The sequence below is a fragment of the Oreochromis aureus genome, linkage group 1 (genome assembly GCF_013358895.1).
Source record: "Oreochromis aureus strain Israel breed Guangdong linkage group 1, ZZ_aureus, whole genome shotgun sequence".
NCBI lineage: Eukaryota > Metazoa > Chordata > Actinopteri > Cichliformes > Cichlidae > Oreochromis > Oreochromis aureus.
The window spans coordinates 20,856,109-20,878,263 of NC_052942.1; the positions used below are offsets into that span (position 1 = coordinate 20,856,109).

Below are 22,155 nucleotides of genomic sequence, written 5' to 3' on the forward strand. Positions count from 1 at the left end.
GACAAAGACTGCCTAACAAAGATTTTAATTCCATCAGCCTCAATTACTTCAGAGAATCCCAGAGTGAATTTGGAAAACTAATTGCTGCACATGTCATCACCTGGCAAGAATGTGTAAAACCTGCTTAACTTTATTTATCTTCCTATACGCTGCATTTAATTAATAGCTCCCACTCTGTATTGCTCAGGGATGACCTCATTTGAAGGGTCTAAACTAACTGTTGGCGATCTGATTAGACGGCGTATTATTATTATTATTTTTATAACGTTTGACAGACTTTATTTCACTCTCGGAAGAATAAAATTCTAATATGGATTTGGCCGCCATCCTGCCTCTTCACAGTCTGTTCCCTCGCACTGTAGGACAGAGTTTCATCTAGTAGCTATTCACGTTAGAAAACAGGACCAAAGAACATGCCATTAATCTCCTTGCTACCCCAGCTGTGGAAAGTAATGCATAACTAAAAGTCCTGTAAAATGAATTAATGATTTCAACCATGAACTTTTCTCCCAAAAAGCCATGAATCGTCTCCAACTGATAATGCACCACGACCCTGGAGTGTGGAATCCCTGTTGCGTTGAGAGTAGCCAGTTAATTGATTCGCAAATTATTTAAACTTTGTGGGGCCCAGGGGAGTGCTAGGCTCTAATGACAGCCCATTTTGAAAGAGCTGAAAAACTCTTCCCAGGCAAGCCAGTATTAAGTTGTAATAGTCGGCTAACAAGTCCAAACTGAGCCCCAAGATGAGATATGTGTAAGTACTGAACATTAATTCGGGTTAGCTGAATACTCGTTAAATTAGGATGAATCACATCCTCAATTTAAGATATAATTTTATTGCCATTTATTATGTTTTTGCAAGCATTTGTTTTTTCTCCCCCCTCCCTCAGTGGCTCTTTTATCTTCTCTCGCATAGCACACAATATGAAAAGCAGTCTGTTTATGATTCACATACGAGGCTGAACATTGTCACCAGAGTCAGCTTACAAAAGCATGTTGTCATCTGTCCATCAGTGTGTCAGTCACTGTAGGACAGTGAGCCATTAACCTTCTTTTTAATGGTGAATTTAGGGTGGTAAGGCCTTTACTTGACTTGGACAAGTTGAAATGTTGTCATCTGTATTTTCCCTGTATGCTTCATAATGTGTGGCAATATTTAAAGGAAAATCAGAATTTGAGAAAAAGTCGACAAAGCTCAATAAAACAGGTGTATTTGTGAGGTTTTGTTGTGGTAAAGCTTTTATCTAGTTATAACTGTGTATAGCAGGCTCGGCCAGTATCATGCACACTTTACGTTCCATTGATTTTAAGTTGGAGTTGTTGGATCGCTGTGTTAATATCAAGGAGCCTCTAATCTCGACCCATTAGCAAGTGCTGTCATTCAGACACACGGTGTCGGCCTGATTTAAATAAAATGAAATGAAGATAGTTGTTTCTGCTCCCTTGGCTTCACTCATTGCCATAAACATATGCTCTGTGCCCCGCTTCTTTCCATCTTATTTATGACTTTAATTTGTTGTGTGGGCTGCGCAAGAAATCAAATTTAATCCAATCCTCCCAGGGACCCTGTCATATAATAACATGGTAATTTCTGTGTATCCTTTTGAAAAATGAGGAAATTAATTCTTCCTGACATGTTCTAATTATTCCAGTGTGAACGGCGGATGGGCTCCCCTCCTCCCTACCATCCACCCACCCCCACCCCCACCCCCAGCCCCCTAAGTGTCAGTTGCCGACGGGTGGCGAGGTGCTAATGCTGACCAGCAGCGCGTTTAATTTGAAACATGAGCAGACACCTTTCAACACACCTTCCTAATGTTGGAGTGGCTCACACAAATTAATTCACTACTCATCTGGCAGCTCTGACTGAGGTGTGTGTGCGCGTGTGCGCATGCGTGTGCACGCCTCTATGCCAGCATGTATATGTGCATTGTATTTTAGGTGATGTAGGGAGTCACTGGGATACCATTAACATTAGTAAAGGTAACATAGGTTGTATGTATGTGTCTGTCTGTGTGTGTTTGTGCGCATGCCTCTGGGTGTGGGTGTTGAGTTGGCATAGAACTGGGACATTGAGATTGCTTGGTCTTTTTTCCCCCCTATTCGGATCTCCCTCCTCTCAAACCTGTTCTACCTTTTCACATATTTTGCTGCTCCATTGAGAGTAATGAAAGGCTTATTTAATTAGATTGTCATCAGGCAGCGTTTAATGCATCACTTCAGTTTTCATGGGACACTACTAACAGAGATGCTGAAACAATAACCTCATCTTTAAGACCTAAAAGCCTTGGCACAACCCACTTATAGGTGTTGCTGGTGCAAAATTACACACCAAAATCAACAATAATCATACTTAAGGACATGAAAAAAAAAAACATGCACAATTACAATTGTTTTGACTGCTGTGAAGACTTGGCCTATTTAAGCCCACAGCACTGTGTATGTTCAGGCTTCCTAGAGAAGAAATGTGTCTCTGCTCTAATTATGTACGGTATCGAAGCTGCGGAGACAAGAGCCCAAAAAATAAACAAAATTTGCTGAACTTTGGATTTGGGTTAAAAACCACAGAACTGTAATTGATTTGGTGTGTGTTGTCTCCGGGTCACAGAACAGAGGGCTCGTAGCTGTGGCGTCATGGTCGAAGCGAAGAGAACATGGCTTTGTGAGCTGTGGGTGGGTCCTTCTGTGACTCAGAGCAGGGAGAGGTGTCAACATGGCCGCCTGGCCCACAGGGATTAAAGTGCCTCCCCCTCCCCACACCCTGCAGGGTTAATCACTGCCATTTTGGATCCATGCAGAGGGAGCAAATACACTCTCCATCACTGTGGAACAACTGAGACACAAGCAACCAGTTAGGCTGCCACTGTGGGTAGATGTACTTCATAAGCTTCTTTCCACTCAGTACAATAGAGTGTTTTGAGCTCTGGTTTACTTGTCTTAAAAAGGTTGGAGTTCCTGGATCAGTGCATGCTCTTGCTATCCATTCTCATTGGGGTTTATTTAAAGGATATACCAAGTAACCTGGGATGTAGTTACTCTTTGGATCTGTGTAGCCAACTTCTGTGTCTCGCTGTGCGCCCCGCACTATGTGAGCCTGTTAATGACTGAAGACTGAGAGTTCTGTCTCGTGCCAAGACCCACATTGCTGCTGGCGGTGCATTAAATCAGCAGTCAATTTGACTGGAAGTTTGAAATCTGGGCTAGGTTAAGGGGATGTGCCGAAGCCGTGTTAATAGCTAGCTTGTTGTCCATATGGTACTGCTTTAATAGAGCACATTTGTTGCAGATGGTGGGAGACTTGGTTAGGCAGAGGCAGCTTTTGGCAGAGGCTCATTCTTCGAAAGGGCTGCCGCACTGCTCAGACTGGGCCAGGCCAACTTAGTGATGTCTATCCTCCCTGCTTCTTTCTCACCAAAAAGCCTGCCCTTGAATTGCAGCCTAGCTTTAATTTAAAGACTTTTTTATTCTGCATTCAGACAAGAGCAAAGACAATATAACTCAGTCACTTTTTCCTTAGTTTTTTTCATTTTTTTCATTTTTCTCTCCAAACCGCACCTTTACTTCCATAGCCTAAGCTCAGTTGTTTCTGACCACAATGGGACTGCAGACAGCAGGCACAGCTGAGGAAACACAAGCACGTCGAGTAAAACAGCAAGGGTTATGGAATACAACCAACGACAAAGATAGAAACTGAGCACAGCCTTATCTATTCAATTTTCACCCCAACTATTTTTAGAAGTCAGCGGAAGGATTAAGGTGTCAGTAAAACACATAGACTCAGTGACAAGTGAAAAAAAAAAGACAGTGCTCTTTAATCTAATTCTCATCCTGGCTTGTTTCAGATTTCTAAACCTTTTCTGTAGTGTAGGTTATAAAAAAAACTATTTATACATGTATTAGATTTTGTTTGTGTTCACTGTGCTTCACAGTGAATTCATATTTGGAATGGTAATTGTTTTAGTTTGTGTGTGCCTGACTGCAGTCTATGTGTGCTTTTTGCACTCAGAGAAGTGAGGAGACACGCTTGATCTGCTCTGCACTGTTTGACGGTTGTTTTCTCACGTTGTCACTGGCTTGGTGTGCTCTGGCGTGGTGATGGTATTATGTGCACTGGGCCCAGCTGAGTGCAGAAAAGAGCAGAGCAGCAGCGCCCCTGGCTATGCCACTCCCGCCTCCCCAGACACCTTATTGTGAGAAAAGTCTCGGCTGAGCCCTCTGGGCCTTGTGGATCCACTGCCTTGCTAAGTGCTGGCCAGACTGAAAGGCACAGTGTCCTTGGGCCCAGCTCATTCTTTCCATTCTCTCAGAGGCTTTGTCTCATAAGCCAAGAGAGCAAGGGGAGAAAATGCCAAATTACACCCATGTCACTAAAACTTAAGGTGTTTAAGGGCTGAGATGTCATTCGCTGTAGAGTTTTGTGTTATTCATGATGATGAGGGAGTGCTATAGGAGGCTAACTTCAGAAAGGAGTGTTTTTCTTTCCAATGGTGTTAAAAAAGTAGTGATTTTCACAACAGGAATTTCGGTATGAAGTGTTTACGGCCCTTGAATTTAAAAGATATCAAAATGAATTAAAGGACAGTGGAGAAATAAAGCGTTGAAGTGAAATGGCCTATTATAATGCCGAAAATATTTCTGCAAGATATCCTCACTATATTTTCAGAGGCTGAAACATCTTTACTGGGCTTGTGAGATCAGAGAGACGTTTAATTTTCAACCACGGATAAAAGTTCCACTGACAAATCTGTTCCTTGAAATTTCTGCCTGTTTTTCCCACTTAAAGCGAAGCACATGGAAGTCCTAATCAATTTTCAGCCAATCTTAACACAATAAAAGCACATATTATATACAGGCCAATAACACAGGATAATGGAAACCTGTTGTAAGTCAATTTTAAACATGTGTCTTCAGTATTTTTGTGGGTAAAGCTTCTGAACGACCCCTGCAAGCGGTGACATCATGACCACATCCTTTTGCCTCATTGGCGCTGCGAATCCCAGCTCGGGTCCCCTTGCGGCCGGGCTCCCAGAAGCCACAGCACCCTCGCTACACATGCACTGCAGCTGGACCACCGCTGGCTACTCCGAACAGGCTAGGGCTGCTCTGGGATTTGCGGTTACACTGCTGGATGTACATGCGTATATCTGCACACAGCAGTGGAAACAGTCTGTATAGAGATCAGTAGGCAGAGTTTATTTGATGCAAACATATCATCAGGCTCTCAGTGCAAAGCGATGTTGTATGCAAATCCACTCCCTGGATGGAAAGAGGTATAATTAATGATGTCAGATCATAAAAAGACAGGATGGGTTCCGAGTCATATTTCTGCTTTAATTAAAGACATAAGATCTCATATGAGGAAGATGTATGATCTCTGTGTTTTCTTTCTTTCTTTCCTTCTTTTCTCCCTTCCTCCTCCTTCTTCTTTTTCTTCTTCTTCTTGTTCTTTTTTGTTTAATTATTACTCATTTCATAGTGAAAATGGTTCTCTGTGATTTCTCCTGCCAGAACCCCACACGCTGACATGGAGGGCTTTCTTCGTAGCAGCTTTTTACTGAGGTTAGTTTCATTTCCGTTATTGCCATTTAGGATCATAGGTCGGGCAAGGGTGGTAGCGGGCTAACAGGGGTTAAACTCTCTGACACATGTTAGCTTTAGACTTTGTCCCGTGTGTGCGTGCACATGTCTGTGTGTGCGCATGTGTCTGTATATTTGAACGTTGTCAAACACGGATTCTGACATATTTACCCAACCTGTTTGTTATGATTGTGCTCGTGTAGTGTGTGGCTGAGTAGCATGCTCACCCCGATAGCCTTAAGTCAGACTGAAAGCACACATCAACAGCTTGAGGGACACATGAGCTGGCCTTAACCCCACCCCCACCCTCTCCCTCCTTCCTCTCTATATCACAGCTTAAAAAAAACTGCAGGTCAGGGTTTCTGTCTTTAAGCTGCATGCCTTTGTCTGACCACTTTCTGTCTCTGCCTCTCCGCCTCTCCCCTACTAACCACCCCTAATCGGGGATGTTGGGGTTACTGGGGTGAGGCAGTCGCTGGGATATTGTTCTTGTGATGTACTGTTGTTTCCTGTCGTGCTCTGTGTTTGTATTCAGCGTGACATAAAGATTTACATTTTTGTCTTTACCCTTCCTGTGATTCTAATTAAAAATTTGTGCTGTCATTACACACAGAGGAAGTAAATAAGAGAGCTTATTTACCATTGGCTCCTTTCCTAGTCAACCACCTTCTCTAGGCTCCAGCGTTGCTCCCTAATTAGGGTTGGCTCATTAAAAGCCACAGCAGCAGCATCTGCCTTTCAAAGCTGCTGTCAGCCAAACTTTACTAAAGCTAATGAATCCTCTTTGATTTCTTTTTCAAAAGGTCACTTATTTGATTAAATTAACAGCATTTTTTCTTCCTCAGAACTGTTGGGGGCATTTTAAAAAGAAAGGACAATTTGATACCATTACTCTCGCTAGTCAAAATGTCCTTCAGGAATTCAATAGGAAAATTTCTCATGCATTTAAATGTATTTTATTTATCTTTAGAATTCAATGAGCTCGAGTCCCACATTTATACACCTAAGAAAGAAGCAAGCTGATTTCAGAGCTTTCAGACAACTGAAATTTGGTCCAAACCTATTTTGCAAAGTCATACTATATCAGATGTTTTATTATTTTAGTATATTATACAAGGGTTTAAAAGAAAATACATCTCTGACTGTAAACCAAAACTCACAAAAAGTACAAATACTTATACCTATATTATAATACCTATATTTTACCTATATATTCTTTATTTTTATGAATTCTTCATATAGTTTCTGTTCACTAAATAAATAAAATAAGTAATGCAAAAATGTACAGTTACTGTTTTATCTTTCGGGGCATGGAACCAATTTATCTGGTGTGGTATATCTACTATGGTTTGACAGGAATTATTCAGGCATACAGCATGTTACATTTTTGAAAGCATGTTGCCATTGCTCATTTCCACGTTTTTCTTTTTTTGTCTTTTTTTTGAGTAATGCTACAAAGTGGACGACACCATTTAACTCTCAGCGCCTGTCAAAACCAATCTGCTGGAAAAATAAGTGTACTAAAGATGAACTGCATTCAGTAGGATGCAGGATAAAGAAATAGATCTTAAAGCGATCCTTCCATATACCACTTTTACAAATATTAGAAGGCAAATACTGGAACGTGACCTTTGACCTTGGCTGCTTTTCAACAATTTCCTTTTGTTCTCACAGTCGAGAGAAAACACTGCGATTATTTTAAGTAAACACACTATTGCACTGCTAATCCACATCCTTCTGTCAATGTCTGTTTTAATTAAAGGAGAAGCAGCAGCAGAAAGATATCACGCACATTGGCTGGAGATTGGAGGCCTTAACAATCAGGCCAAGATTAAAGGCAGGCTTTGCTTCAGGGTTAGCCCTTTTGCTTTGATAAAGACTTGTGTCCTGGAGTGGGCTTTGGGGTGGGGGCAGGGGTGAAAAGGGAGAAAAGGATGCAAACAAGGGCGGATGGATGTGGCAGTTAGGCATTCCTCTGGTGTACAATCCCAGTATCTTTTTCAAACAACAGAATTAGGTCAAAGGGAGCTTTCTGAACAAATTCAGACATGTCTACTCCTATATGCATTTGTTATTGACTTTTTATAGTGTACTCCATATCACCAAAGCATACCAGATGTGCCTTTCATTACTGTAATGAATCACAAGTTTGCTTTTGAGTCACACATACAGAGAGTTCTTAGCTGTAAAAGTATCCACTTTCATTTTTGACAACTGCTGCTTCCTAATGGCATCTGATACACAGCCATCGTGAAAAATACATCAAACTCCAACAGAAAGCCCCTTATTTACCCCACAGCTCAAAGACTTTCCATTGTATAATGGCAATAATTGTGCGTTTCAAATTCTCGGTAGTTGTAAAAACTAAAGCAAAAATTACAGCGCCCGATGTACACAGCGTCTTTAATGGACAATTGTTTGGTTTTTTGCATTACCATAAGCCTCCCTTGTCGAAGAGAAGGTGCGTTTTCACCTCAGATCAATTTTTTATATGTTTATGAAAGATGTTGAACAGATTTTTGTCTGCGTAGTCACATAGGCTGGGAAAATGAGAGCAAGTGTGAGAGAGAAAGGGGAAGGAAGAAAGACTGAATACAGACATACGAAGTGAGTGAGAGAGAGGCATAAGGGTAGAGTGAGGGAGAGAGATGTCTTCAGTTTCTGTCTACTCCCAGTGGGCAGGACCTCCCCCTACATTTCTGCCATTATTTGATGTAATGAAAGGAGAAAGTGTGTAACACTGAGATTGTTAATTAATTTAGTCTAACAAGATGAAGATAAATGAAACCCACTGAAGGTTGACTGGGCTAAGGGGCCCACTTAGCATTCCTCCTGCCCTCGAGCTCTGTCTCTCTCACTCCTTTACAATGGAGCACAGCTAATAGCTATAGCACTGTGTTTGCACAACCCCACTGAGCTCCAACCCAGCAAGTTTCGATGTGGAACTTTTTGGTGAAATATTTTATTCTTCAGCCTCTCTTTGTCGTTGTCTCCTCTTCGGGATCTTTTAAATTCCAAAAACGTAGCTGATTCGATTGGTAATGCAGTTAGTTTTAGTGGCCAGATATGCGATTATCTAATTGAGTCATCTCGAAATGCGAGATAAGGCTCAGTTGACAGTTGCTATGAAACTACAAAGGCTTTTAAAAAAATATCTGTATAGCAGTGCTTGTCAAATATGTCTTAATAGTCACACCTTTGATTATCTACTAACGGTTAGATAGTAGTTGTAGTAGTGGCGCTTCTCCACCGCAACTCTGTGGCCTCTTCACATGAGCCTGTGTCACTCTGAGCTTTTCCCCATATGAATGAGTGAGTCTTCTTCAAATGTAGCCCGGGGACTATTTGAGCAGAAAGCAGAAAGGACATTTTTCTACAAAGCCAGACGGTTGTCTTCATCCACAGTCCAAGCAAATCAGCAGTCTATCGAGCTCCTGCCTCTGCGGACACTTTGTACAGGATCTTCATGGCAGCACAGACCAATCATTATGGCGCCCATTCTTTGCTCCCTTAGTTCTCAAGTCATCCACAATGGGTAGTTGATTGTATGGAAAACACCAGAACAATTATGTCCTCTGTTTTGGTGGCAGGGCAGCGTTTTAAAGTGCAATCCTCAATAATGGCCTCATTATTGTTATTCTTGGAGCAGGCCTCAGGAGAAAGAAGTAGCTGCTTGTAGTACGTCATTATTTCGTAAATTTCGATTAGCTCATCATGCTGTCTCCTGGCAAACAGAATCATAGCTAATTAAAAGTGAGTGAGCACTCTTGCCTGTAACTTAAAAGGTAGCACTCGATAGGCTGTTAATATGAAAGAAATGTAACAAAAAAAAAAAAAAAAAAGGAGGATTAGAGCTGTTACCCTGGTAACTCCAACTTCCATCTGCGAGGGAACAATGAACTTGTGTTCCTCCACCACCTATGCTTGAAAAACAGAAAGCGAGGAAGTGAGTGTACTGAAAGGACAAGACCCTTTTTAAAAAACAAAAGTGGGATCCAGGTCTAATAGGCTTTTTGGTGTGGGCTGGCTAGTTGAGATCCCCAGAGCATAGAGGAGCTAAAAAAAAATTTATATATATGTATATGTATAATTTTTTTCTAAAAAAGGTCAATGACCAGCGAACGTTGTTGGAGGATTTTTACAATAGCAATTTGTTTCCTGAACCTACGTGTCCATCCAGAAACAAAGACTCATGTTTGGCCATTTTGGGGCTAGTAAAGGAAAATCTGATTTTCCGTAATATGACGCACAACCAAAAATGTAAACATGTCCTCAGCTGATTAAAAATAAACGCAGACAAAATGCCAAAGACTGTTGAACTATTTTTTTCCCTTTTTTTTTTTTTGCAGTTCCACTGCTTTCTTACACCAAAAGCAGCTTTTGCACGCAAAACAATGACATGAAACACCTTAAGAAAAAAAAAAGAAAATATACTTTTAATAGTATAATGTCAATGATTTAATTAAAGACTTAAAAGTGACTGGATGGTGATGAAAACAAATTTTTTATTATATTCTTTTAATTTCGAGCTAACACATATTTCTTGTGCATTACGAGGAAAAAGGCCTCACAGCTAAGAGCTGCTACAGTGAAAAGGAAAACTCCTGCTCTCAAACACTGCTGAGTTATAATGATGCATGACTATGGAGGAACACTGTGCGTTTCTCTTTGAGTTTTATGTCCCTTATTACAGCTGCAATACGTCTGCTCACATTAAGCTAATTTATGGCTGAGGCCAGTGTAACAGCAGTATAGGTTAATGAATTTGGCATTACTAATTAAATGTTATTGAGGGATGAATATGAATCCTGTGGTTGGGACAGACAGCTGAGAAAGGGGGAGGAGGGGAGAACGAGACAGAGGACTTTGCTGCACTCGTTTCCTCACAACAAGTGAAATACGAGAGGTGAAGGTGGAGACGGCGCCGTGTTTGAGGTGAAATGGAAGACATCTTTGTTTCATTACAATGCCATGCCGAAATCCTTTCTCTGATTAGACGCACCCAAAAAGAAAATTGTTTATAGGCTCACAAAGTCTAATTTTCTAGAAAGGAAAGGATACTTCCAAGCAATGCAAAAGTAATAAGCAACAAACAAGTCAGACGGAAAATAAATAATCAGGAACAAGTAATATGTAAGGCATTACTTTTTTGATATTGACCCAGACAAGGATTGTAAATATCTATATGGATGGTTTAATTCTCATTTTTCCTGCCACTCTTATTCTCCCTCTGTTTCACTCTTACTAGCGCCTCTACACTCCATGTCTGACATACTCTCCCTGAGAGCTAAACCTTTCAATTTAGATTTCAATTATCATGTTAGTTTTGTGATTAGACTTTAGTCCTCCAGGAATCAGACCTCTCTGCTCCTCTCTATTCCACTCTATTCCACTTCCCCTGCAATCACATCCCATCTGATGAATTGCGCATATAATTACGGAAGTTATTGAATATGCAGATCACTGCTGACTCTTGGTGTGCAGTTCATAATGCATCAACTCTAACTGTATCAAACAAGGGTCTCTGATAAAGACCCACTCTGATAATGAGAGAGGGCCAATGTACGCTATTAGTCAGAGACAACAGACCCCACAAAGGCTGAGACTCGATTAACAGAACAGAGACACGCTGCAATCTGTGTCCCCGCTAATACGGGGACTTGGCTCTGGGAGCAGCCGGCTCCACCGTTGCACCAGTGCACAAGGTGTTTATGAATCAACCAAAATGAGGTATTTCCCCCATGTTACAGTATGTTGCTACCATGGTGTAGCATGCCGTCCAGTGATGCAATCCCTTAGAGGTTTTCAAGAGAGTGGAGCGAAGCACTTTACAGGCACACCCACAGATGGGGAATGTGGGAAATGTTTAAACTTTTGATAGCTTTTAGAGAGCTCTCCTAAACCCTGGCTTGTAAGTGAAAAGAAAAGGGTCTTGTGCTATTTTTTCCTTTTCTTTTCTTTTTTGCGTTTTGCATTTTACTGTCAAAATCCAGTAGATTTGTAACTCCTCAACAGGTCCAAAAAAGCCCTCATTTTTTCCACATAAAGCCAGTCTTTAGCTTAAGCTGTACACACAATTGAGAATACAGGGAAGGGGGAGAAACCAGGGCCTGTATTTTTAGCTTAGCGCTATAGTGATGTGGCTTCCATTTATAGCGGATATGCCTCATATGCCTGATGCCGGGTGATTGCCCTGCTGACACCACAGAGCGAGAGTTTAAAGAGTGTACACTGGCTACACAACACAATCTCTATTACATACTAACAGAATAATGAGAAGCACGTCCCATAATGCGGTATGCCCAGTGACACATTTTTATTAACACGGTGTTAAATAAATACGATGTGTTAGTCAAATTTGGTCACTTTTAGTCAAATTTAGGTATCTAGACTGACCAAAAGTTGTGTTGCTAATTATCCCCCCCACCCAAAAAAACCCAAACCTTAAATTGTTCATAATTTGTCACACTGTCACGTTGTGGATGCAAAACATTTTCCCCTTTTTTTCCATTAGATTGCACACTTGTTTCCTTTAATGCCAGTTCACCTTGGCTACATGCAGCTGACACCACTTGTTGGTAAAGAGGAGTCAAGAGGCACATTTTACTCACTATATTTGGTTTACTCGAAAGAAGTGCGTGTTTGTAATTTTCCTTTTAAATATGTTCACAGCTATTTAACTGGGAATCTTTAAATTATCTTTAAAGAGAACTAAAACAAAAACATCACCTATCTGCCATGCTGAAAAATTTTCCCGTGCCCCGAGTTCATGGTGGCAGGCATAGATCTTCACTGCTATGGATGTCTGTGGTAATTAAGAGTAAGAGCAGGGCGCTGTGGTACTTTACCTAGCCCCATGTTATATTTTTAGGTTAATAGGATTGAACATGTTTACACCAACTGTTATATTAAGAAGAGGTCAAAAAAGGTGGCTTAACTATCTTAAAGGGGATTACATAGGCATTCAAATAGGATATCAGTAGGTGACTAATTGGCTGAGACACTAACAGCAGAAACACAACTTTTGGACAATGCTTGTGTTCAGTGTGAAATGCCTGAGTTGTCTGTAAAATGAAAAGGGGAGAATGGTTTACAGAAGTGGCCAAGATTTGACTGCACTTTACTGCAAAGAGTGTGTTGCAAGTGCAACGACCTTTGTCAGGTTCCAGCTATTGTTTACAGACTGGTTACACACTCTACAGGCTGTGAAAGACACATCTGCTACCTTTAGCTCAGCAGAAAGCAGCCAGTCAGTCAGAGCTGTGTTTATGCATGTGTGTGTGTGGATGGGGTCCTCCGCTACCCCGCCGAGCAGCTGAGCTACGTCCTTATCCTCTTATCAAATATTTGTCTGTCCTTCACTCTTTATTTGCCTTCTGTTTGCTTTGTTTATTGAAATTTATCTCAGACAGATTGATAACATTTCCCGAAAGTTTGCAACATATTTTCTGTGTTTGCACTTTGTGTGTTTCTGTGTGCAAATTATACATATTTAACATGTATTGTACTTGAGACTTTGTTCATGTCTATCTGACAATGACATGGATATTTCCTCCCTCCTGTTATTTAAGTTTGTGAAGTCACAGTAGGAAATTTGGTTTGATACAGCAGGACACTAAAACTGGATCAGCTTTACAGAAAAGGCTTAACATAATACACGAACCCATATTTGTTTTATGTAGTTTTGACTGATTTCCTGACTGGATCCAGAGGGTGATTATAAATGATTTTGGACAAAGGGCCTCTTTGTGTGAATGGGGGCCCAGTTGAAATGGAGGAGTAGTTTGAGATTACTAGATTATTTCCTACTAGCCCACTGAGTGAGGCGAGGCAAGCTGCAGCCCTGCACCGTGCTGTGCTGAGGCTGAGTATAATGAGTGTGGTGGCAGGGAACCACAACAGAGCCGGGGCACAGGCTGCCTGGGAACCAGAGGCCCATGGCCCACAGCCAAACAAACACACACACACAAATCCTGCTGCACACTTGTGGCTTTTTAAGAAAGCAATTTAGTTAATGATTTCATTTTGGAACCCTGTCATGATGCATGTGTCTTCTGAGCAAGCCAGCAAAAGAATTAAGGAGAAGCTAATGCAGAGGAAAGGGTATTAGTAAACACAAGCTACCCCCCTTTACAACCGCAGAGAGAAATAACATACAACCAAGTGTAATGTGGCATTTTGCTGTGAACACAGCAAAAAAATCACATGGGTAATAGACTGTGGTAGGTGTAGCGCTCGTGGCTCCCGCATCGTTTTTGCATCGCTCTGGACAAATGCAAAGAAGAGCTGAAGCACAATGCGAGTGGTCAAACACACTGTTAGCAGCAGGCCCGTTTAAACATTTTGTGTTTCAGTCAGCATCTAATTCACTACAGCACCCGCTTCCATGGAGTGGAAATACAGCACATTTTCCTGTTCAACCATGTCTGTCAGCTCTCTGATTTTATTAGGGCTGTGTTTCACATTCATTTACTCAGGTTTTCTCTGTGCCGCCCCATGAATGAAACCATTTTAGCATTGCTAAAACAGCAGCTTGTACATGTCTTCTGTGAACCAAATTTTTGGGCAATTACTCAGATCAGTGGCTGAGGTTTCTGCTTTTGCTCTTCAGATCTCATTTTTTCCTCCAGCCTCTCTCTTTTTTTTCCGTATCAGCTGTCAATCACGTGTGGTAACTTTTAACCACCTCCAAACAGAGCTGGGTGCCAGCCATTCATTTAGCCCTTCACTTTTTCTTCACATCCAACCTGTCAGAATGACACACACTGTTGACCATGCTTTCTATTCAGCACTGGCAAATTAATTGGTTTCAGAGGTTTAAATCAGCAATCAATGTCAGTTTCCCAACATAATAAGCCTTAATCATAAATCTTTGAGGTGTGGCTTGCCTGACCCCTATTCATCATGGCTCAGCTAGATGGCCTCATCTGGGTGGAGCAAATGAACTACCCCTGTTTTGATTTTCCAATTGACATGTCACATGAAACATGGCTAGTCTCTGTCCTCCCTGGTTCTACCCCAGCCGTTTTTCTAACAGTCCTTTAAAAACACACGCACACACACACACACACACACACACACACACAAGGTCCCAAAGACAAAGAAGGAAGAGAAGCCCCTTTCCCTTGAGCAACAGTTCTCAATGAAAGCCATTAATTTATTCAGAAAGAGAAAAAGAATCGAGGGAAAGAAAAAAACGCCAAAGAAGTACAAGTAGGTCTAACTGCAGATAATAAGCTGTTTTCCTCCCATCCCCTTGAATATGAATAGGATGGCTTAATTCCTACAGTGTTAAAGGTAATTTCCTTACTTATCACAAATCCAAAGGATCACAAATCCAGTTAAAAGCAAGATTATTTTTCTTTCTGTAGAAAACAAAAAACTAGCTCATTTTTTGATCAGAACTTGTAATGTACAGGTATATATTAGGGAAGTTAAAGGAACAAGAATAGAGACTGAGAATGTGAGGTACTGTGTGTTGACAATCCATATGCCAACCAACAGCAGCTGTAGCAAACCTGCTGCCGTTTCACTTTGGCACATCACTTGCCAGTGATGTCCTCGTGATGGCGAGACCTGTGTTTCCTGCTGTGCAGCACCGCTTCCCCTCTAGTTTCATAAATCAGCCACAGTCACCAATTTTTCATTGGTTTTCCCGCTCCCCGTAAAATTGCTCCGTTATAATTAGTTGCTGTCCACATTGTGGTATGGATGCTTTTGCTCAAGACTTCCTTTGTTCTTTCAAACTTCTCCTCCCTTTTGAGATTTCCAGGCTCCCTTTAGACTTATTTTTCTTCTCTTTGGCGAGTTGGGATACATCCCTTTACTTCTGTTTGGCACACTGCACAAGCTCTTCCACTCACTATTCTGGCAGCTATGAGAGATGTTACACTGGTTTTGTTGAAGTGCATTCTCTAGTGCACAGAAGAAGTTATCTTTATAAATAACAAAAAGGACATGAGCTGAATAGTGCTTTGTTTAATGTTTTACAAAAAGAGGCCCACTCTATATTTCATCTGTCACTATTGCTTTTCTTTCCTTAAACAATGCTCAATTGTTTTCCATTAAAAAAAAAAAAAAATTCAGGTTCCATGAACAGAAGAATTCTGTATTATTATGTTCCTGCCAAATTCCAATCTCTGTTTTCCTTCTCCTGTTCACAAAGGGCTCATAACTTACTGCGAACTATTAGGCAAGCCACAAAGCTTCACTGTTGCTCAGCAAATAAGGCCGTGTTCCTTGAGTTGTTGTGAAGTTCGCTAAGTGTAGCAGCAGCACCAGAAGGCTCTTTGGAAAATCCATCAAAGTAGGTCCAGAAAAACAAGAAATGTGATTAGTAAAAAAATAAATAAATAAAGAGCATCTTCTGGAGTGTGTATTTCCCTAAACGGTTGATTCATATTATTCTCTGCACCGCTCCTCTAGTGGATATATTTTGCTATGGTGCGAGTCCAGAGCAAAGGCCAGTGGTGAATTTTTTTTTTTGGATGGCCATCCTTCAATTGTGAGGGCACACGCATGAGTGAACTTGTGTGTATCCCGGGGAACTGAGAGGCTGTTATGCCATCCAGCTCTGAGATTGTGTCCTGGGATCAGGAAAAGGGCCAATGGCACAGAGGACCAAAAGAGGAAGAGAAGGAGGAGGTGGTAAAGGAGGGATTCAGTGCGTGAGTGCTCATCGACCCTTCCCGAGTAGACAGACAGGGACACTTAAGCACTCTTACACCTGCATCTGCCTTTGCCGAGCGTGGGGGGCAAGGACACCAACCACGCCGTCATAGCAGCTGCACAAGTGTTTAAAGTGAGATACAAGACAGTTCCTCTTGCGGCATATTATTGCAAATAATTTACCCTGCAAAGTAATTATCAATGCTCTGCTCAATATGTAAAGTGTGCACTTCAGGTGGCTTGCTTAATTTGCTCTGGGTGGCTATCATTTGAGCGTGGATTTTTAGCTGCTGTAACTGTGGCAGTTTCTAATAGAGAAGGCATTAGGAGAGAAAGTGAAGTGAGGATGAAGTGGCGCCATAATTGAGTTGACTTTTTGCAGGGGAAGGTCAACAATAATGGAGGAACAATTTAAACAATTCATTTAGACAAGTCTCCAGTCTCTGTACAGTAGGTTACCTAGTCGGGAAAAATCTCTCTTTTCCCAACCATTTGCTATATTTTAACACTCATACCTGTAATTGCTAAGATGCCTGAGATGTAAGACAAAGATGTGTCACTGATTCAAACTGACTTGTAAAAAGCAGCTGTCTTTTAGGAATTGACCTTTTTTAAAAAAAAAAAAAAATAAAATAAAATAAAAAATCCACAGGAATTGCACAATAACATGTGTACGCACATTCTGTGTATGCAGGGGTTTGCCCGCATGGCGATGTGCAAGTGCATGTGTGTGAAAAGCAAGCTCACTGTGCACGGTATACAGCCCGTATTATGAGTTGATTATGTATCCAGGAACCTGGCTGCTGCACAGCATGGCACAATCACAATGGAGGGTGATAATTTAATTGTGCTAAACGGTGGAATCCGTGTCAATGCTCCTCCAGCTGGGAGCTGTCAGGTAGTAATATCTCATTATGGCAGGTGAAGAACCCAGAGGAACCCTACCATGACACCTGTTAGAACAGGAGGAACCCCTGAAGGGAAATACACAGATGATTTTCTCTCTCTCTCTCACTGGCTCTCCGTGGCTCCCACGCACACGTTCACACACACACTAAGCTTCCACACTATTATCTACTATCTACCGAGCTTCATTTAAGATATTGTATCCCTTTGTTTTGATTTATTATTAGCTGTACATAATGTGTAGTGCACAGTTAATAGAGCGCAATATAATAACAGTGTGCTAGAGGACAATGGTCATAGGCCTTTTGTTAATTGCATTATTGGAATATTAGAAAGTGAGAAAACTATTTGAATGAGCACATGTTGGGCAAATGTACACACTGATAGACCACAAAGGAACCTCTTTATCTGTCACTGTTTGTTGTTCCATCCCATTTAAGATATCCTTCGCTTTTTTAAAGATTTCTTAGTTTTTCTCTCCTTGTTCCACTGAAAACACGCCTAAGAAGAGTCTAATCTCCTCCTCATCTCTGGGACTCACGATCAAAACTTGAGGGCGCAAGACGTCAGCAGTGAGACAGACAAGTGTCCGGGTGGGGTGATCGGGGGTGACGGTGTGGAGTTACTTAGGCCATTGTCTATAAAAGGTAAACAGTGTGACAGAGTAGAGACAGAGGGCGAAAGTCAGTCAGACCCTTTTATGATGAAAGAGGAAATGGGATATCTGAGGACACATGGCTCGCCAGTCACAAGACCACCAAGATGAGCAGTGCACAACACTCCTCTAATACTTACCAATTATACAGAGGTTGTTTTGCACGATGATGAAACATTATCTTGGGGAACAATTCATGACTCAAAGCATTCCAGGTCATATGAGCCAGTGGCCGGAGAACTTAAGTCCTAACCCTTCAAATGTGCGCAATATTGTCAGCTATATATAGACTGGGTATCTTTTCTATCTGACCCTCCCTCATCTCTGTCTTAAGTCGTCAAAGTGACTGGGGCTTTTGTCTTTGAGAAAGATGGCTGCACATCTTACACTTGTTGTTTTTGTTGGATTATCGCGCGGCCATGTTAGGGTTAGGCTTTTCAAGTTCACCTCATTTTTATTGTTTTGTAAAAGCACATTTTATTCATAATAAAGTGAAACAGGGCTGTTTTGCTCACGCACAAGAGGCAAAGGATGCATACAGTCTTATTTGATCTGAAAATATAATCAGATTCCACTTTGGTGGTACCCTCATTCAACTAAATTCTGCTCCCTCTTCTACACCTCATCAGATGTCTTTGTTGTTTCTGCGCTGATCTATTGCACGTGCACGCCTTTAGATCACAGCCCTCTGTGATCGCCTTTCCAAATATGAGGAATAAAATACTGTATGGTTGCCCTCAGATATTTTCAGAGAATTATTGCCACACTTCTCCCTTTCCCTTTTAATAATATGAGGTAGTATTGTATGGGGCTTGTCAGGGGTTGGGGGTGGGGCAGAAGGGTTTCTCCGCACTCTTTAGCTGCCTGAGCGCAGCCCTCCCAGCACTGCTAATAAATTATTAACTCCTGCTGACAAATACTGTTATGGAGCTGCAGATCTGTTGCATTCTTTAACAAGATTGCTGTAGACACATGTTACAGGAGGATGGAGTCTCCATTGCTCCCTCTTCTTCGTTTTTCTCTCTCTCTATCGCCTTCTCTCACTCACGCCTCAGCAGTTTGACTGATGGCTGGAGACCAAAGTAAAAGTGCCTGAGAGACTGAATATTTTAGTGGTAAAATAATACCACTTGATTTACTGTGTAATACAAAAGCAGTGCTTTGTTTCACTCTCACACTCCATTGAGGACGAGGTGCTTGTTGCGCTTCAGGCTCGAGCTTTTTGAGTGCATGAATAAAAAATATGTCAGAATAAGCGTTCGGCCTACTCCCGCCCCACACACACACACAGATATGCGCACACACACTCCATTGCCAATAGCCCAACTTCTACTCCCTCCACTTACCATTACATGCATGCTCTGAACTTTGCTCCGACTTCTGATTGCCAGTGAACAGTGCGCAATTTTGAGCTCATTTTCTCTTTGATATAATTGAAGGAAACAATTTAATGACTGATTAAAATGAAGGGCTGAGTCGCACTAAACGACACAGCCAGCAGCATTTTGAGGCACAGCGGCTAAAAAGTCAGAAGAAGAGACAGAAAAAGAAGCACACAGGCGGTCAGGCATGGGACCACACTCCTGCACTACTGTCTACCTGTCTTGGTGGGTTTGTTTGTACAGCTGCTGAGACACAAGAGATCAACTTAGGCTACTATTGTTTAGGCCTCAATTCACTGCCCAGGTTGACTGTGACTATGTGCAAGAGAGTGAGTGAGTGAGTGAGTAAATAAGTGTCAAAGAGGATGGTAACACTTAGAGTGTCACACTTGAATAAACTCTGTCACTGCAAATTTTTTAATAGTCAGTATAGATTTGTCTGATTTTCTTTGGCATAAATTCCTGCCGCACTTCTCAGATCTTCTGAAGTTGGTGTTTAGGGTTTCTTTTTTAAAGGTAAAAAGAAAACTTTGCAACACAGTCTTTAATTTCTTCAACTACTGCTCCACATCTGTTTTTATGTTATCGGTTTATGTCGTATTCTCTTCTATTCGGAACTTTTCACAATCTTAAAATTTTGCTTTATAAAATTTGTGCAGCATGTTTGGATCCTTTTTATTTTATCCACAGAAGATAACAGTTCAGCAGTGTGTGTGTGTGTGTTTACATGGACAATACATCTTATTTGACACACTTCCTTGAGAAGGACCAAGAACCATTACAGTCAAGACCTTGTTAGCAAAATCCTTTTTTTTAATATGAAAATACCTTTGCCTATCTCTTGGTGCCCGGCTCTCAGCAGAAAGTGCAAGGACACCATCGCACCACAGACTGCCTCAACCTTGAGAGCTCCCACCCCCCACCCCCCACCCCACCCTCACATGTCAAGCTGAGGGTGGAACTAAAGTGCTGTCACACTGACCCCTGTGGATAGAGCAGGAGAACAGGGCAGATGTTGATCAGTGATGAAATGTAATGCAAGAAGTACCTTGAGCATTTTGTCGCATACAAACACATAGCTGTAACTTCACACCCCCATTTTAATTTTTAAAAACAAAAATCTTTCTTCTCCCATGCAAACACAGACCAACTCACAGGCCATGACTGTGAGTATTTACAGCTTGGTTTTAATGATCGATGTCCCAGAGTTGAGAAGAATAAACAGAACAACAGCTAAGGGAAAGGTAGATTAGCAGCTAAATATGCTCCAGCTTCCTCTTTCCACTTCAGATCAGTAGGAAGGCCATATTATCCCCTTTTTAATTTAAAACCAAACACATAATTAGATTTTCTGGCAGTGTTTAATTTCATTCTTTGTAGCGCACAGCATGAGTGCAGGCTCATTAATTGTGAGAAAACGCAGAATTGGTTGTATAAATTTTACACCAAAAAGAGTTGGGTTGTTTAAAAAAAGAAAAAAAAGAGAGAAATTAGAATTAACATGAGTTTCCTTTGCACCTGATATGTCAAGTACACTCTTCACTGTAATATTCATGAAAGCATGTGACAGATTTGTGAATTTAGTCCTCCTGCGAGCTTTGGTTTTTAAGCCGCTTAAGTAGGATTTGATGGCCTGGGGGAACGCTGTCACCAAAATGTTAATAATTTCCTCATTTGATGCGCGGAAACAAAAGGAGACAAGGCTGGCTTTTGTTCGTATCTGACTGGTTCAGAGTGAAAGAAAACCAAATGAGGAAAATTACTAAATTATTACGATGTTTGGAGGACAAAACCAAATATGTTTGAAAAATAGAGAACATCATTTAGGTAGCGTATGAATAAAAGACAATGAAAGAAGAGGGGGGAAAAGCAATCTCGTACCAGGAGTGAACTCATTTGTTAGGTTTATCACTTTTTATCTGGATTTAGTCCCCCTCTCTGCCTGACCTGCTGCCTGAGTAACTGTTGTGGGGTTTGGACCAGAACTCAAATAGGCATGGTTCCAGCCACAGATCAAGTCATCCATCTGCATTAAACAAAGGATTAGGGACCCCATGGCCTGCCCCCAACTCAGCAGCCCAGAACAGCAACAGGTGATAGCCAGGTTGATCATTCATCTCATGCACAATCATCCCCTCAGGTGTAATCCCAGTGGCAGCTACGAAAAAACCCCAACTTGATATTCATTCATGGAATTCTTCAACAACTATAAGTCATAATCTTTTTTTTTTCCCCGACTCTATTTTGTTTCTTTGCTCCACAGCAGAGTCATGTCTTCCAAGCAAGCCACGTCTCCTTTTGCCTCTGTGGTTGATGGGGATGATGCCATGAGTCAGGAGCATTTGTCTTGGGAGAAAGAGGAGAGCGCAGAGGCCCATGGCACACCACAGCTGCCGCTGCACAGTCTGCTTCATGGAAAAGCCCCCGATGAAATGCAGCCGCTCAGCAGCGTACCATCAGAGAGCGATTGGGACAGCCTGGTGTCAGCCCAGCAGCGCATGGTGAGACATTCATATGCAGTTGCAAAACAAACCTCTAATAGAGCCCATGCTGGTTAACCAATAATGCCAAACATTTCAAAAGTCTCATACATTTTCACAAAGCATCTTTGTGCAGATGAAAAGAGTTTTAAAATCGCACTGATCTGAGCTCGTTTTTCACCTGCCACTGGGGACAGCAAATGTTTCACACAGAGCATCACACAGTATAAAAAACATAATGACAGCAATAACAAAGATTTCAAGTAAAAAATTAAAAAAATGTAAAATACGACGGCAAGCCATTTAGCAGAACAAATACCAATGTAGTCTGCTAAAGTTATACAGAACTGGTCAATCTTTAAACCTTTTTTATTATTCTGTAGTGACTCTGTGATACTTACGGAGTGAAAGAAAAACAGTGTGAGCTACTGTGGGGCGTAAATGATGAAGCTCTGTTTAAATAAAGCATAGTAATGCAGGACAATTT

General features: G+C 41.4%; 1 protein-coding gene across 8 annotated transcripts in view; it reads left to right on the forward strand.

The window, feature by feature from the left end:
• Positions 1–22,155, forward strand: part of sox6 (SRY-box transcription factor 6) — a 129,071-nt gene that overhangs the window by 24,051 nt on the left and 82,865 nt on the right. For 4 of the 8 annotated variants that reach the window (XM_039610311.1, XM_039610309.1, XM_039610299.1 and 1 more), the window contains exons 3-4: positions 5,509–5,559; positions 21,452–21,689. In XM_039610311.1, coding sequence (XP_039466245.1) covers positions 5,525–5,559; positions 21,452–21,689 — 273 coding nt within the window. In that variant the 5' untranslated portion in view covers positions 5,509–5,524. The remainder of the gene's footprint in view (positions 1–5,508; positions 5,560–21,451; positions 21,690–22,155) is intronic. The other 4 variants (XM_039610323.1, XM_039610320.1, XM_039610317.1 and 1 more) reach the window with 2 other exon arrangements.